This window comes from Haliotis rufescens, unplaced genomic scaffold (assembly GCF_023055435.1).
Source record: "Haliotis rufescens isolate VD_foot unplaced genomic scaffold, xgHalRufe1.0.p SCAF_3, whole genome shotgun sequence".
NCBI classification, from domain to species: Eukaryota; Metazoa; Mollusca; class Gastropoda; order Lepetellida; family Haliotidae; genus Haliotis; species Haliotis rufescens.
In genome coordinates this window covers 28591876-28611342 of record NW_025964001.1, presented here as the reverse complement: position 1 = coordinate 28611342, position 19467 = coordinate 28591876, and the positions used below count along the sequence as shown (strand labels likewise).

General features: G+C 38.2%; 1 protein-coding gene across 1 annotated transcript in view; it reads right to left on the bottom strand.

Annotated features, from left to right (window-relative positions):
* Positions 1-19467, bottom strand: part of LOC124145331 — a 77656-nt gene that overhangs the window by 47403 nt on the left and 10786 nt on the right. The window contains exons 3-5 of the mRNA XM_046515051.2: positions 5293-5408; positions 3981-4726; positions 1953-2058 (exon numbers count right to left, since the gene is read on the bottom strand). Of these exons, the coding sequence (XP_046371007.2) occupies positions 1953-2058; positions 3981-4726; positions 5293-5408 (968 nt within the window). The remainder of the gene's footprint in view (positions 1-1952; positions 2059-3980; positions 4727-5292; positions 5409-19467) is intronic.

Genomic DNA, 19467 nt, shown 5'->3' with positions numbered 1-19467 from the left:
GTCAACTCGAAAGGGTGCAGGGAATCACGCACGCACGAATACGGTGTTAGCGTTGGGCACCCTTTCGAGTTGAGTTGATTAGTTCAACTGTGTCATATGGCCCTGTGACGCAGGGGTAGCATTATGCAGATGGCTGTTTCAATGAATGCTCGTTCCACCCGTGACAAACAGGTCTGGTTGTTGATGAAATATAGTGATAGCCAAACAGACAGATTTTTTATTCATGCATCGATTGTCTTAAAATGTAATATCCAGTTATGTATGACTGTTTAATAATCTCATACCAACTTTGACTGGAGTAGGTCCAATAGTTTTTCAGATATTGTAGTAAACGTCAGTACCTTAAATTACCTTCCAGACTATAGTGCAGGACATGATGACCCTTTTCGCAAACACCTGGTGTCATCACTAATTTTCAGTGATCCATTCACATTATTTTCACTGCTATGTTGCCTTTTACGCCCAACGGAATCTGTTCCATTGGATCATCAAGACTGGTTATTCTCTGGCATTGTGGTTTTATATTTCAAGTCCCAGCAATGAAATCGATGACACTGCTTTAGCAATATTGCAGAAATGTCACATGGGAGGGTGGAGGCCATTTATATATGCAGCATGTTACATACTATCACAAACAGAAACTGACCATACAAATATTACCACACCATGACATCATTGAGTCTTCACTTGTGATGGGATCTAAAATGTCTTTCATTATTGATTTTTTAAACTGCACTTTGGTTGCCACAGGTCAAATCTATTTACAAAATTTTGTGGACGCAATCAAATTCCACTTGCAACATCGGCAATGACGGCTTGTACTACATGTCTGTCCGCCTGCACAAGTGATCACAGTGCAATTTTTATGCCATCCTCTCTAGCTATTCACCAGGACAGGTATAAATGACTTTATATTTTGATGAATATCACAGCAAACACACCTTTAAAATTGACGAGGGAAATGGATTACAGGTAGCGCAATAAACGAGCTTTCAAGATCCGAGCCTATGGGGTTCCACCTGGCTATAATGTGCATCTAGATTGCTATAAATTCACTGTGCTGCCATAATCCATATGAATCATGATGCTCTGTATGTCAATATTAGTCCAGTTAACGGTTATAGCTCTGAGCCATATAGGCGTAACACTGATATTTATGCTGCTTTGGCATTCCTGGTGAACTTTTGATGGGATTTCTCAGTCATTTACGCTAGGGAAATGATAAAATGTTTTTAGCTTTTACAGTTTTTAGGAGAAAGAAAATTAAGTTGTCCCAGGGCTAAATAATTTCCCTTGTTTTTATAGGTTGGACACAGGGAATGTTATGGCTTAAAGGAATCTGCCCTGTCTTTGTCTACCAATGTTCACAAGAAAACTATCTTTGACAATTATCCTCTAACAACATAATAGTCCTTACGTTAATTTCACCTTGAAAACAGGATGAAGAGATAAAAAAGAGACATCAGTTGTCATTGTTTCTGTTTCATTAGGATAAAAGGAGCTATTCATGTTTGAAGTGTATGAAGGAATTGCTCTAATATTCAAATGATAATAAAGGGTTCCATTTGATGGTAAGTAAGGGCGTGACCAAATCTCTAATTAGGAGATAAACATGTGGTTTTTTTTGGTTTTAGAAAAAAAAATCTTCAGTCGGTGCTTCAAGACTCAGGGTTCTTACTCACATATTTATTTTTCAGAACATCCTGCATGTCCTATGGATTATTTTTCCAGAATTTACTGGAACAAATAACTCCAGGCAGCCCCGTAAGAAATATTTCAGTTTCATACACTTCAACAGAAATGATTCGTACCAGGAGGCAATTCACCGTGACATAATCATGTCACAGGAAACTAATGTCTGGAAGCCCTTCAGTTGCCCTCAATGACGACCTATCTCTTGATCTAATGAAGTCATGTAAGCGCTCCTTGTCACGAAGCCTCGTGCACAGTACCTGCAGCCTTTTCCGTCATCTGTATCCTGGCCTCAGCCTCTCTCTGCTGACTGTGAAGCTGGATGGTCTTCAGTTTACACTCGGCCAGAGTCAGACTTTCTCTCAGCTGCAAGGAACAAATTTACTTTTCATGTTTTGATAATTCTACTTTTTAGTTTGTGCTCTGCTGAAAAAAACAACCCAAACACCATTCAGAGATGTCTGGTTTTCAGGGTTTCTCTCATCTGGAACAATAATAATAAATAAAAGCAACAAAAACATTTCCGTAATCATTAGATATCTACTAAAAGTGCATTGTATGATTCTGATTATATCGTAAGCATGCGTTTATGAATCACTATAAAACATTGATGATGTCAGGTGTTCGCGAGAACATTAGCGTATCGTACCCCACCAGTGGCACCCGTCACAAACACTGTACTGATAATTCTAACTTTTGGATATTCTCTCAGCTGGAATAAAAGAACTTAATCTTCATATTCAGATAATTCTAATTTTTACAGATAACAATTTACAACTCATACAACATGTACAAAGGAGAAAAGTGAAGAGCGTGACATCCTTGAAATTTACCAACCCAATCTTCAGACCGACCCGTGAAGATCCGGGGTAGAATTGGTCTTCAGCAACCCATGCTTGCCTTAAAAGGAGACTATGCTTGTCATAAAAGACGACTAACGGGAACGGGTGGTCAGACTTGCTGACTTGGTTGATGTAAGTCATTGATCCCAATTGCGTGGATTGATGCTTATGATATCAATCACTGGATTGTCTGGTCCAGACTCGATTATTTACGGACCACCGTCATACAGCTGGAATATTGCTGAGTGCAACGTAAAAAAACAAACCAACCATCTAACCAATCTTCAGACCAACAAGTATACACACTTCCTCCCACAGTGGCAGTTTAGAATCAATGTTGACTTCAACATGAGGGCATTCCTTAGATACACTTTCATACAATCAATCAATTCTAAGTTTCCAATAAAATATCAAGCAGTTGACTATTTAGCACCAATAAAAACATATCCATCTGATGACAAAACATATATTATGCATACAACTGATTTCAGAAAAAGACATCATGCAAAGACATCATGCAAAGACTTCATACAGGTGCACCTTCTTTACCAATGACCTTGACATTACAGAGGTTACTCAAAACCATTTTAGTTCAATACCACAATATGATGTACCTTCTTAAAACATTTACAACAAATACTTGTTTGTAAAAAGCTTATTGACTGAACATAACCTTTGATGCAAGTAAAAAATACATCCCCATGGCCATGATGGAAGCATTGCTCAAAATGCTATTCCTGGTGTGTATTCAATTAAAAAATGTCAATGCCAGAGAATAATGTTGATGATCTGCCAAAACGGATTCCACTGGATGTAAAAGACAAACTAGTGATGAAAATTATACGGATGGATCACCGAAACGAGGTGATGCCACCAGGTGTTTGCTGAACAACGTAAGCATGTCCTGCTTCCGGTAACACCCGCCACTCACAATTTTCATGAAAAAGTAAGTATTTGTTTGTTGCCCAATGCCCCAACCAGCAATACTCTAACCACATGACTGCAGCCTGTAAAGAATCGAGTCTGGACCAGACAATTCAGTGATCCAGAATCCAGTACCACTTTGTGGTACAACATGAATCTGTCAACCACATGAGTAAGCATGACCACCGATCCAATAAAATAATGCCAGTGACTAATGGGGTGTGTAAAGGTCGTAGTATGGGTTAGCCTCATGCATCATGTTGACAAGGAAATGTCATATTAAGTAAATTACTCTGAATGCCATGAGTGAAGTATGGCCTATTTTCATATTCAAATTTAAAAAAACGCAGGTTCCAGTGACCTAGGATGCAGTGACTGGCATATGACCAGTTCGTATCCATTTTCCAATCATGAAATGAAACCATACTCAGTTCACTCTGAAAGACGTTCCAGTGACCTTGTACTGAATGGAGGTCACTCAAAACATTTTAAGCAAAAAGACAACATTGACAAAGGTTTTACCTTCTCACTGAGCAGCCTCTGTGCCTCCAACTCGGTAGACAAACGCATCTTGACTTGAGTTGAGTAAGTAGCAGTAGGTGGCTGCACTGGCACATTCGTGTGCAGTCCATGGTGGCCATCATGACCTCCAAAACTCATGTACATCGGCTGGAACTCTGAAGTAGCTGGAAATCTGTTGGTCATGGAAGCCCCAAGATCGCTGGTTGCAGACGAATGTAGGGCATGTGGACGTGGAAACCTGGCACTTTGATGGCTTAAATCTTTCTCTTCTGTTGATACAAATCCAGATTCATTACTGGAAGACATGGTTGTCTTATCAGGTGTGATGGTCTTCTCAAGGGGGGACGAGAACCCTCGGTGATGACTTAAGTGAGGCTGGAAGGGAACAGACACTGGAAGGGAACGGACAACTCTGGGTGGAAGCTGATCGTGGGACTGGTACAGAACCGGGGAGGAAGAGCTCATGTAGCGCCAGAATGGCAGGTTGGAGGCAGGACCCGGCTGTGCTTCATACACATGGGAGTAAACAGGGAGGCCATCACTGTAGATTGGGGCTGGGGGCAGCACTGGGTTGCTAGACACGGGGTTGGTAGAAACAGGGTGGTTGTAAGGTTCATGCATCGGTCTGTGGGTCTGTCGTCTCAAGCCTGCCGGGTCTCTCTGTGGGTCAAGGTCAGATGTATCACTGATGGAGTGTCTGCGTATGTCAGCTCCCTTTAGCTGGGTGGTCGTGGCATTGTTGAAATCTGCAATGGGAACAAAGAACTGTATTGTATCTGTAGTACATTATCAAATACAGACTATTATGTCACTTTGCTCTGAAGTTTTATAGCGATCGTATCAATAGGGCCACACAAGGATGTGATACTGAACTTGAATTGAAGTTTTAATTTCAAACAGAAGTCAAGAAACAGTGAATTACACAGGGCTCATATTTTCAAATAAATCTTTCCATATATGACCATGAGCCTTTTCCTACTTTATGATAGCAAGATAACAGTGACAAAAATATCACCTCAATTGACCTCACGGCTGCAATTAGCAGACCAAAATGTGAGATCATTCTCAAACCTTCTAACAGATAGATAATGGATGCAAGCATGAATTCTGTGGCCGAGTCACCGTAGAATTATACTCAACATTTGATAAAGACCACACCTTTGACTAAAGATGAATAGTTTAGTTCTTTGCAGATGTTGAGTAGTTTATCTTTATTTTGCTTAAAAGTTAAACTGCCATTACAGATGCTTCGGCTTCAACCATTTAATTATGAGTAAAAATTCTTCCTCTCTGGGAAGGAATCTATGCCTACCGAGCCTACATCGAGCACCCACTGCTTCCCCAGGACCTGCTTCTCGTTCGCCTTTCTTCTCGTGGGCCTCATCTCCCCTGTTGTCCAGTCGAGCAAACTGTTCAGCCAGCTCATCACTACAATACAGGAAAACAGGGGGGATTATAACCTGTCTTTTTAACATGACAAGCAGATGCCTTATCCAAGTTTGTCATCCAACACTGTACTTAGCAACATTCCAGGAGTCGGCAATAATGAAATCTGGACTAGACAAACCAGTGATTGATTATTATGAGCAACAATCCACACCATTGGGGCATACAGACACACTATCAACCATGTCACCAAGCATCACAACCCCATTCATTACGTGCCTCGTACCACAAGCGTAGGTTGACCAGTTCTCACCCTGAATTCCCACTGGATGCATTCTCTAATAGGCTACCCCACTACCCTCCTCCTCAGAACAAAGAAGCAATGTCCAGCACGCACATTACATTTTGATTTCTTAAAATTTGTCCATGCCTCTTACACCCCAGGGTAATGGTTCCAGAAAAGACTGAATGTTCCAGTTTATATATACTGAATAAAATAAGTTAAGGATCATAACCATTTTTTGGAAGGATATTTCTTCCAAGTGAAGACTGAGCACACAATGCAATTTCACAAAAAAGACCAAAAAAAATATCCATGACCCATCCCTAACTTTGTTTAATCAGTATATATATGCTTTTCTTGTTGATTGTTTTTCTATTTTGAAATAATCCCGCATTGGATATAATTGTCCTGAAACAAAAGAGTATTGATAATGAGTGTTCTTGTAAAGTATGATCAGACAACTGTGCATTTTCATCCTCAAAGGTCTTTGAGGTTCCATATTCTGCACATGAGAATTTCCTACTGTGTGGAAGCCTTGTTTTTCAGGAGAACATATATTTTACATTATGGGCAAATGGGAATACAGAATGGCTGCTGCATGTACAATGATGTAGGTAGTGTTTGATAGATGGTTGATCACAAGTATCTGCTTTGTCCTCGTGTGTGTAGGACATATTGCAATGGCATGGACTGAGTTATTGACCAGGTAATAGACAAACACCATTGCAATGCTTGGCCTATCAGGTGACACTGGCTATTTGGCATATTGACTATTAGCTGTCAAAACTTGTTCAATGACTTAGAAAGCAACAGCTTAATGTAGACACTCTTTATCCATGGCACGAGCTGATCACCATAGCCGCTGCTGAAATAAGTACACGCCATATGCCCCAAGGCTGTCTGTAATAGTTTTTGTTTTGTTTGCTGCTTTTATCAAATGTTTCACAGATATCAGATTTCAAAAAACTATTCTTGAAGAAAAATAAAATTAGCCTGCCAGCTCCTCACTTTTGACAAATGAAAATCATGATCATGAAAATGACAAATGATCCGAAAACTATAATATCAACATTTGGTCATGTTGGTTGAGATATTGTGTTTAAATACTGACTCACAAGCAAATTAAACATAAATCAAATATGAAAGCTATTGCAGAAAGCACTTGTCAACCAAGTCTGCTACCCATTTCAACACCCAAGGATTTATTATGTATACACACCCCATGGGGAGTCAGGGTTATAATATAGGTCCGCAGCAACTTATACTAAATGGACACGCTGGTCAGGCTCAGTGACTTAGTTGATTACGTGTCATTTTATCCCAATTGCATGGATTGATGAACATGATGTCAATCACTAGATGGTCTGGTTCAGATTTGACTGTTTAGCGAGCACTATCATATATCTGAAATATTGCTGAGTTCAGCGTTAAAAAACAAACAGACAAACAAAACAAACATGCAACATGTTTGTTTCATAGTGGAGATAATAATGACTTAGTGGATAGCCACTGTCTCTCACTCATTCTAGGCAGTGAAGAATAAAGACTTCTCAGTAAACAAAAAATGTCATTGTCCCTTTAAAAAAACTACAGCCATTCAATACAATGGCATCATTGTAACACAGTACAAAATAAAAATTAAAGAATGAACTAAAAATTTAGAGTTGAAATTTACTCAAATATTTAGTTTATCTTGTAAAGTGACATGTCACAGGGTTTTACTGGATGCAAATTATTGTGTCCAACACACATATAAATTGAAAATAGATGTAAATAATTTACATCATGTGTCCTGGGGTTTAAAAGGTGATTGGCTGTTTGCTCAACATTAACTAATCAATATTGCAACTGACAATTCTATTCTGGTAAGAACTAGACTCCAAGCTCAAAGTGTCAGTGGTAGATTTTGATTATTACCATCCCCAACCATGATCAGAGAGAGAGAGAGAGAGAGAGAGAGAGAGAGAGAGAGAGAGAGAGAGAGAGAGAGAGAGAGAGAGAGAGAGAGAGAGAGAGAGAGAGAGAGAGAGAGAGAGAGAGAGAGAGAGAGAGAGAGAGAGAGAGAGAGAGAGAGTGAGTGAGTGAGTGAGTGAGTGAGTTGGCTTTAACGCCGCTTTTAACAGTATTCCAGTTATATCACGGCGTGTCAGCTTAATGTGGGAGGAAAGCCCCAAGTGATGCAGGGCTCAGACGTTTACCTCTTTGGTGAAACCCACGAGCATGGGTATGGTGCTGACAAACTGCTGACAAACCTAGAAACATAATCGGAGCGAACCAGGATTCGAACCCACAATCATAGGTTTCTGGCAAGCCCAACGAACGCAAATCTGCACAGCGAATTGCAGCACCTTAGACGACTGGGCCACCCGTGCCCCCTTAATCAGATAACAAGCTGAAGGTGTCTGACTATTGCATCAATATAATTTTTGGAAATCAAGTGAAATGTGCCACATGTTGCCAGCTTGGGACCCCAATGTTCTGCATTGGACCCACAGAAATAATAATTAAATAATAACTGAGCATCCCATGGACTGAAAAATAGAACAAGCCAGGTGTATTCCTGCTATATCTTCACAGTGATGCCTTAGCTACTTGATCATATGGTCAAAGTACATATCATTGATTTTGAGAGTAGTCCACTTAAAATTGGGCACACAATGCACAAAATATTAACATCCGAAAAAATGTGTAGTGATTATTGTTGTTCAATGAGCCCTCTGACATTCACATTTATTAAAAAAACCCAAAGCAATTGAACCACAAAAAAACAAATAGTTATGTCTGACATTTTGGCTCATATTGCAATTTTTAAGGATACATTCTGTTGCAATGCCATATGCACCCTGTGAGGAAAGTCAATCAATGACACGTGAAAGCCTGTTCAGGTGATGTATTCTATCATAAAAAAAGGTAGTGCGTGGAGATACTTATATAGGAACAAAAAAATTGGTAAACTTGCGTCTGTTAATTGAACTAATAATTGCTGAAAATTTCTTGAAAATGGACATCACAAAATTGAATTCATTTTCTCACCAAAATTCAGTGGTATCAACACATGACTCATAATACGATACACAAAATATTGCTGAATATCACTGTGCTATGATAGTTCAATCAATTGTGACAGGGAGCCGAGAATGAGTGCACAATGATCCAGTGACCAGGGTGATAATACGGCTTTGAGCATACCCCCAATTGGTGTGGAAGTATGCGCAAAAAGAATAGCTTATTAATATTCGTATTTACTGGACATATTCACAACAAAATGACAAAAAAATCAAGAAATCAATAACAAATAATAATCACCTTTAACCTAACCAATATATATAAAATTAAGACTACACCTGAAAATAAAAGTGTGTAACAAATATTGATCAGATAAAAATGATTCAGACTTTAAATTTCCTATCAACTGATGGCACATTCAAACGCCTGAACACAAAAACGCCACTATGTTAGCGACTTTATCTCACGCCCACAGAACACCCCCATAACCAATGCATTAACACCTGACAATCACCACGCAAATCAATTCTGTAACATTGAGAAGAAATAAAAGCAATGTTCAATTCAGGTGTACTTAATACATCAGTGCAACGACATAAGCTAACTACAGCTGATATCACATGCTTTCGTTCTCAAAATCACCCGTTTTGTGCAATGAGCACAACATCAATTTCAAGTTGGATACAAATCAGGTGTTGATCAGTGAGCCATTATTACGGAGATTTATGTTTCATTGTTGTGTACTGATAACAGCACGGTCGGTTACAAGTAAACCCAAACCTTTCTCTCTATTCACGCACAGTTGACTTTGCAAAAATCGGAAACTAACATTTGAATTGCTATAGTCAATATATTTAATTTCATCTCTCAAAGATTTATATTGATAAATGTCATAGAAGCAAAGGATCAACATGATAGATATATCTTACTTGAAAATACAACATAAATAACCTAACAGACCAATTAGGCTAGACATGCTACAGGCAATACCGGAAAATAAAACCTTGTTTCCTTGGACTTAATGTTATTTCTGTCTGGTTCTAAATCTTGATACAATCCTGACCAAATGCATCTGCTTTTAAACAAACCAAAAACATTGAAAAAGGTCCTACCAAAACCAACAAATTTAGGACTAAAAATATAAGCCATAAGTCAAATACAAAACAATATTCATATAAATAACAATTGCAATATTTTTGAAGACACAACAACCATAACAAGAGAATTATTTCACTGCCAAAAAACATCACTTACACCAACTATTACAATCAAGTGGATCACAAATCACAAACTTGACAATATCCATAATGAAGTACCCAGCATCACATGTACATATCCTTGTAGAAAGATAGACACAGTAGACACACAGTAGACACACAGTAGACACACGGCCAGTGTCTATACCCTTGTCCTAGTCACAAGTGACAAACCCCAACCCAGCACAACGACTTTATACCCCGGCGTAATGAGGATTCAAACCTTGCAAATATTTGATGTGTGGAATGTTTATAAATAATGCCTTAATATCGCCCTTCAAATATTTAACTGGGCCCAACCTCCCTCAGTATTTGAAGTTTGATGAGTTTACTCTTTTAACATAGGAAGAGAGTTCAATATTGATAAAGTTGAGATAAGGTCCTTCCCACTTTATGTACCCCGACATGGTAGAACGTTTTCTCATTTTGCGCCCAATCTCTTGATGAACATGTGAATATTTGTTTTCATATTGTAAGCAGAATGAAAGCTGTTACGAAAACAAACTGTCATTGTTTACAATGAGCACAGAGCAAGTAAAACAGTCATTTGCAAGGTCTGTCCAAATCAGGGATGCAAATATTTCCTTCGCACATAATATCTTGTGAACAGTGTTTGGTGATCCTCATCAATCGGTCTATAGACCAACACGATTTATGGTTTCCTTTATGAAGCAGAATCAACACCAGGAAGTCACATTTAATAGCATGCACAAACATATGATCGTAGCAAAAATCAACAGATCAGACTTAAACTGTTTCTGCTCTTACATAGGTGAATAGCATGAGGACAGTCTAGTATTTTCATTGTAAAGTTTGTTCAGGGCTCTAAACATACACGGTTATGGACCGCGAACACACACAACGCAAATTTGCTTGTGGTAATGAAATTGTCATCAATGTTCCTGTAGGGTTTGCGCTGTGGAATCTAGATATGACAGCCTAGTCAATGTCTATTGAAGTTAAGGGTGATTCAGAGATTTTATATATATTTGTTTAATCTTTAGACGTCAAACAGCGATTGTGGACGCCAAACAACTCTGTCCCATAAGTCCTTGTGTGAAACCGACGTGAGGAGTTAATCAGCGAACAGTGTTAGACAACTGTCAATGACACAAAAGCTGCCCACTAAACAGCTGATATGTCAACTTTCAAGGGAAAACATACACACAAGATACACAGTGTTCATTTCATGGTGTGTTGACGACACCAATGTTTATTTCATAGACCATGTTATTTACACAGCTTTATTTACAGCACTGGCAAGTCTATACAAATTTACAAAGAGACGTAAATAAATACCTTCTACCAGATTTGGAATAAGCGTGGATAAACCAAGTCTATTGAAATGCGCTAAGCAGGTCAATATACATATTTTATGTCAAATCTTAGCGTTATTGTCATCATTCTACTTTAAACATCATAAAAACATTGTTAGATTAGGTTAAGAACAGTTAAACTATGATCAATTCTTGAAATTAGAAAGCTAGAAAATACTAAATTTTGACAATTCTGTGACAAGGTGTCTTCAAGTTTCTTTGAACAAACTTCTTGTTGTGTTCAGTTTGGATTCATATTTTTACCCTTTCCCCCAAATAATAATGTCTATCGTAGTCAAAGATGGTGACAGAACCTATGCCAAAAGAGTCCGATGTACAGACAAAACTTCTACACGGCTCTTACAAAATTGATTTCAAATTAACCTATTTCTACATTATTGATCAGTCTTGCTTCTCACTGTACAAAGTTTAGGAATAGCATGAAACCTCAGCATGCAGTAGAAATCAATTTTACAGTAATTAGAATCGATAATTCATTTTCTTTCTTAGCAAGCTGTGAAGCACTTTATTGAACGTTTATAATCTGCAGCAAGATAAGAAATATAAAAACTACAAAACATATGTAGTGATTACAGTTACGACTGTGCTTTTCTGTGCTAGGTGTTGTCATTAATCATAAGTGGCAGAAAATTCCAAACTGTGTTGAAAGAAGCGGTTAAATTATGCACTGTTTTAAGTCTTAATTAAGAGGCACAATAATTCACTACATTCACATGATGCTGTAACGACCAACACCAATCATCACCATGTTCCCTGCCACGACAATCATAACACCCACATCACCATGCTCCCACATCACTACCACATTCCTGACAACTACTGATACTTGCCTACAACTGCCACTGCATTCCTGACAACTACTGTTACTAGCCTGCAACTAATACCCAATTCCTGACACCCACTGTTACACGTATACATCTACTACCCTATTCCTGAAAACTACTGATACTCGCCTACAACTATCACTACATTCCTGACAACTGCTGTTACTAGCCTACAACTAATACCCCATTCCTGACACCCACTGTTACACATCTACATCTACTACCCTATTCCTGAAAACTACTGATACTCGCCTACAACTACCACTACATTCCTGACAACTACTGTTACTAGCCTGCAACTACCACTACATTCCTGACAAATACTGTTACTAGCCTACAACTAATACCCCATTCCTGACACCCACTGTTACACGTCTACATCGTCTACCCTATTCCTGAAAACTACTGATACTCGCCTAAAACTACCACTACATTCCTGACAACTGCTGTTACTAGCCTACAACTAATACCCCATTCCTGACACCCACTGTTACACGTATACATCTACTACCCTATCCCTGAAAACTACTGATACTCGCTTACAACTACCACTACATTCCTGACAACTACTGTTACTAGCCTGCAACTACCACTACATTCCTGACAACTGCTGTTACTAGCCTACAACTAATACCCCATTCCTGACACCCACTGTTACACATCTACATCCACTACCCTATTCCTGAAAACTACTGATACTCGCCTACAACTATCACTACATTCCTGACAACTACTGTTACTAGCCTGCAACTAATACCCCATTCCTGACACCCACTGTTACACGTATACATCTACTACCCTATCCCTGAAAACTACTGATACTCGCTTACAACTACCACTACATTCCTGACAACTACTGTTACTAGCCTGCAACTACCACTACATTCCTGACAACTGCTGTTACTAGCCTACAACTAATACCCCATTCCTGACACCCACTGTTACACATCTACATCCACTACCCTATTCCTGAAAACTACTGATACTCGCCTACAACTACCACTACATTCCTGACAACTGCTGTTACTAGCCTACAACTACTACCCTATTCCTGACAAATACTGTTACTCGCCTACAACTACTGCCACATTTAAGACAGAGAGTACCAGCCTTGAACCACTAACACCTTTCCAAAGACTTTTCAAATTACAAGTGTTACTGTTCAATAACACAATATTGGTTCAGGGTTGAAACCTAGCCACATTCAAAACAAAGTAAAACTGTTTCATACACACAAATTTAGTTTCCATTTATAAGTTCACTAACAGACAATATTACACAAATAAAAAAGAAATCAGTCCAACCTAAAAAAAACAAATTCCTTGGGTGGATAGCCATCCCTCACTAACTTGAGACATAATTATGCTCTTTATCAGAAGATATTTTCGGACTGATAATTGAATACTTTTTAAAATGCCACTGCCATGAAACTGTCATATTGAATAAATGAATTACTGTTAATTATCAAGTAATGGGTACATAAATACACTATGGAACTCGCCGATACAATCTCCCTCTGACAATGGGTAACGTGATCAATCCTGTGAGTGGATGTTTTAGACACCTTTGATAATTTCCCATCTTGTGGCACTTGAGCTGATTGATAGACCATGTACTGGTATTCCATTAAACCTAAAAAATCTCCCCACTGAAAATGTGATAATCAGTGAGAGTTAGCTCTGCACAACAAAATTCCCCAGAGAGCAAAAATCAGAAATTGAAGCAGCTATGTCGACCATGATGCGAATCTTGGAATCAATACAAATGGATGAAGAAATAAAGGATTTACAGTGCATGAACAAGTGTCACCATCAAATCTATTACACTTTTATTTTTATTCCATCCATTTTGTCTCCTATTACGGAGATGGAATCAATGAGATGGCTTGAGGTGCGTTTAACGCTGGTAACATGAGTCCCTCCAGAGACGTGTCTCATTATAAGTGAATTATCTCTGCCACTCCGTACTCAGAGGGACCTACGTTTACCTAACTCACTAAATATCAAGAGAATGAGGCAGTCTGGACAAGGGTCATAATGAGAGATCATGTATCACTGCCCATGCTTCAATCAACAGACACAACATTATCATGGAAAACTTTCCATTGCTGATTAGTGAGATGGAGATTTGCCGAATCTGCATGGCTTTCTGACGAAGGTCTGCACCTGATGAGAAATGCATGCAAATGATATTTCGGATTTAGACGCAAACGGGAGATCGGACGAATTACGTCCGAGGATCCCTTTCCCTCCGAGGTTAATTACGCCGTCGGTCTAAATTTACCTCTTTACACACAAATGAATTACCATGTATTGACACACTTAAAAATTGCACAAATTTCATCAAACATAATTGAATAAGGCAGTGTTTGCTTTTCCTCCATAGTCGAACAGATCAAACAAGCTATCAGTGGTCATTTGTCTTGTTTTCAACCGTCCCAAGCAAAACATCACCCCAGGGGATCGCAGACGGCCCAACAATCAATTTTAATCACAACAAGTTACCATTCCATAGTAAATAATGTTTACTTTAGTATAGTGATCAGGCTGGGGTCATAAATTCGAACCCTAACTTGCCAGGCTTTGCCGCCAAAGTCATCGGGCTCCGCTGACGAATTTCCCGATTATTGCCCATCTTTAGGGTACGTCTAGCGTTTATAATCAGCGCGCTCTTGTCGTGGGGCAGATTTATTGCCCGAGACAACATCCACACCTTGTGGGAGGCCCAACAGCTCCAGATTCTGCCTCAATGAAAGTTGTCAAAATTAAATGCTGATAATAAAGACCAAATTGTGCCAGCCAAAAACTGCAACAATGAAAAGGTAAACAGGGGCCTGTCTTGGCAAACGTTCCACTAGCATTTATTTAGTCTCTCCTCGGAGTGTAAACACTCATTTGTGGAGGAAATGTTTGCAAAGATTGGCAGAGAAATGAGATCATCACGTCCTTCTAGTTCCTCAATCATATTAAAACTCATTTCATAACCATAACCTCTCGCCCCAAATTTGACTAGTAAAGGAATATGCCATCCCCATGAAAGGCCCAAATTTTGTGTCCATAATTATTTTGGAATAAAGCATTAGACCAGCAAACTATTCTGTTTCAGACTAAACAAAGGTACACACTCTGTCATGTAGATTTTCCATTGACGGACTGGGTATCATAATGTTTGTCAAAGATTTCACATGAACTTTATCAACCTCATCTGTAAGTGGATTTCGAGGAGCAGGAAAAATAGCTGATGTCATTCAAATTCTCACAGTGCTTTTTCGTTGGACTACCGTAATTATTTTAATTATATGATCACTCTAAACAGTGATAATTATGACTGAATATACAAACAGAAAAGTTTGACCTTTAGCTACCTCAAAAACTTGAACACACTCTTCATCTTGATAAAATTAATTTCTGTAACATCACATGGAAATAAAACTAGTTAACGTCCATTTCATGACACACACAATACCCCGGTAATCAAAATGTCTGGAAAAGAATAGTAATTCCTGATATTTTGTTTATTCTGGACATTGTTTGCAGTGATGAGAGTTAATATCACCACTGCTCTATCTTCTTTCGAATATAAATTAAAGAATGAATATTTCACTGTAATATATAAAATGTACAAACCGAGTATGGTCTCATGGTCCATCTCACTATCCCAACTTTCAAAATAAAGAGACTTTTGTCATGTTTGTTGATATTTTAGACTGTAATGCGTGCATCACTTAAGTTTTGTGCTCATATGAAGACTTGCGTTATCTATGTGATAAACCAATCCGATAACCTTGGTATCATGATCCGATAAATATGCAAATGAGGTCACCTAGCAGGAACTACTTTCAAGCTCTATATACCAATGTGATGTGTTCTTTCTCAATAAACTGGTCACTAACGTAATGCAAGTCATTTGGCATTATATGAAACAATTGGGCAGTTCACTCAAATATTGTATTCCTACGCATTTTTTTAAGACTCTTAATTGTTACGATTGAGTGAAATTAAATCTTAACCTACTATTATTATAAGAATGACATAACATGTGACATATATTGTGTGTTCCAGATTGTAAATTAAAAAATTGTATTATGTAAGCCTTTTGCGAAAGTGGTACATGTTTTTTATTCCTAATATATGATATTATTGATACAGAAACACTCTCGGCTAAAAATCTCGATTGATGACAGAAGGGTATACCATGAGTCTTGAAAGGCTCCATTCCTTCTGCGGAGTATTGACATATCTCAAGGATATTTCACAGAATCAAAGTCTTCCTCGTGTTCATTGGCGAACCTTATCTGGGTCTTCTTTTACATCCCACTCTAGTTACTCATATGTTAGCCATGATTTGTGTCAGTCTGTGTTACGATTACAGAGTACGAATCTAACGCACATCTGAACATGCTGAAGATTACAATTTTAGATCTATATTCAGCTTTCTTCCTTGTGGTGGTAAATTTATAGCCTTTTCATTACTTTTGTTAGGTGATCTTTTTGCGGGACAGTATTACTGGTGTGCTACCAGCCTGTCTGGCTGGGGACAAATTAGGGTGGATGTTTGGTTTAGGGATCCATGACACTTAAAACAACATAGTAGGGGAAAAAATCAGAATATAACTAGGATTTGTTTCATCAAAAGCACTTAACTGTGTCTTGACCAAATACATATGTGAAAAATGATATAATTACAAATATGAAGAAATGGTCACTGATCGAACTAAATATGTTCATTTATCAATCAAATTATCCATTACAAAGGGGAGATTACTCTCAATTGCACCTCGCCCCTATATTATGCAAATAATAAGACAAACTGCAAAAACCATCAGAGCCTACTTAAGAAATAGCTACCATTTCAGATAACATTCTGATAAACAAAAAATATAAAATTCTTTTCTCTTTTTTTCCACTTGGTGACTAGGATTACCAGACCAAGAAGACCAGAATTATCGGTCTTATAATCAAGCAAGAAATATTTCGTTTAAAGCACCCAAAAAGTCAAATAAAATGTTTATCTTGTAAAATGTATCATACTTTGAAACTGACATAGGCTTCTAAACTTTCTCCTTATCAATTTCATCTATGAATCCACTTCAACAAACAATTGACTATTAAATTTTTATTATGCTCATAAATATGGACATAGGATGGTTGATATTATGTTATCAGTCCAAATCACCCTCGCCTTCTTTCATGTCTAAATCTAAGACAAGTCTATTTATGCTAATACAAAGGCCGGTCAAGTTTTCCCACGAGCCAAACGAATTAAGTGACTTAGCTTAAATTCTCTGAACACTGCATCATATCAAAGTGGGTATTGCCACCTGGTAATTGTCTACCAAATCAAACAATGTAACATTTCTCACAACCACCACAACCTTAATCCAGGCTTGTTTCCTCAAAGATAACCCCAGTATGGAGTAATATAGAGATTTCAATATCAAATTGAGGATCAATAAACAAAACGCCATATCCCGCCCCCTGCCGAGTCTCCCCCCTTCCACCCTCGTAAACCACTACCTGCAATACGCCAGATCAAAGGCAGGCATAATCATAGGTGCTGCAATATTACAAACTAAACTGAGCTGGGGGGAGAAAATCTTATGAACTACATTCCAAGCCAGTTAATATCAGATTAATAATAATTCATCTGGACCATCTGTCTGTTCTGAACAATCACTGAAATCATGGGAATAGCACGGCTTCCGATTCAGACTCTGCATAACTTGATGACTCATGTGTTATTTTACGAGTTGTGAAGCTACTTGAAAGTCTTCAAGCAAAATTATTGCTGTTCTTCAGATTGGCTGGAAAGATTAATTAGCAGAATATTCGTTAACGTGGGTCGTTAATTGTGCAAGTGGCTGAGTAGTGTTAACTGCCATGTAATAGCATGAGGATTGGCTGCCATCTTATTCAGTTTGGTAAGGCTCAGCTCAGAAATGGAATACCAATTAGTAACAATCTCAGGCTCAGATTCAGATCAAATAACTGAAAATAATTTTCTAAATTGGAATTTATTCTAATTGGGATTCAGAATCAATTGAACGGAAAATCAATGAAGAAATGATAGACTTGAGCAAATATCAATTTGGAAAAGTTGTTTTTATTCCATGTTCTCAAAGACATTTGAAATTAATCAGTAATAATTAAGGTTCTAAAAGAAACCTTCACTGAAAATATTTCACAAAACTGGCTTCATTTCTCAATTATTTGTCATTTTAACATAGCATTTTAATTAATATTTCTGCTAAAAATCATAGCTGGTGCGGTATAGTCTAAGAAATTCAGCTTAATGACTAGTCCACAGGCCTAGTGGAAACTTAATTTCACTCTACCCTCAAGAGCTTGTAGCTCTTCTGCTTTACATTGCTTTAAGAAGAATTAACATTTATTCCAGATTTACACTTTACCCCTTGTGGTCAAACCTCTGTAAACACAGCACTACGACACACTATGAGAAGGAGAAGATAATTGGTGAACAACTGCCTGTATAGAAGTTCATGTTGCCAAAACTTTCCTGTTAATTGTTCGTATCCCGCCCAAGTCGGCAAACAAAGGTCACAACCTACTCTGCACCCTTGACCTTTGAAGGCTGGATCACACCTGATCCAAAACATTATCTTTAAATTTGAACGCTACTGCACACACAACCCAAATCAACATGTTTAAACATGGATTAAAATATCATAACGCTCCTCCTAATGTGAGAGCTCCAATCTCTCCACAGTTTTCTCCAAATTTTCACTATTTACTCCAAACTCATCAGAAAGCGGAAATCTTAATATTTCCTTTTTGTTTGCTCCTAGATGGCATGTTTGCAGAGTGGGAAAGTTTGGCCGATTCTTGGGGAATAATCCTTGTTAATCTATGGCTTTCCCCGCAATTAGAGAAGGTCTCCTTGTGATTACATACTCTAAGACTTGATTATCAAGGGATGTACTTTTTTGCAATTACAGCAGAATCCTAGTATTCCTGGAGGCACTGGAAGAATATCGTCAGGGTCAATAAGTCGTCATGGAAGTCCTTGTATTATTATATGGCAAGGGAACTTTTCATCATCCTTTCATTATTGTGATCTGAGAATCATAAATTCAGTGACACAAAAAAGGATTTTCAGTTCTGACTAGAGATTATAAATATACTAATGAAAACACATAAAGGAACATGAAGAGGCATAGAGTAGAAAGCATAGGGGCAGAGTTCAATATAAAGGCTTCATGTCATCTACATAAGGCATCGAGTGAAATGGCAGAAACTAGTGGGATTTGTTCCATCAATGTTGTCAGTATATTCAGTTCTGTTCATTGCTGTACGAACCCAAGGGGACTCTGGGAGAGTATAGGTCTCCAGCAGCCCATGCTTGTTGAAACAGCCAACTAAATTGATCAGGACCTAC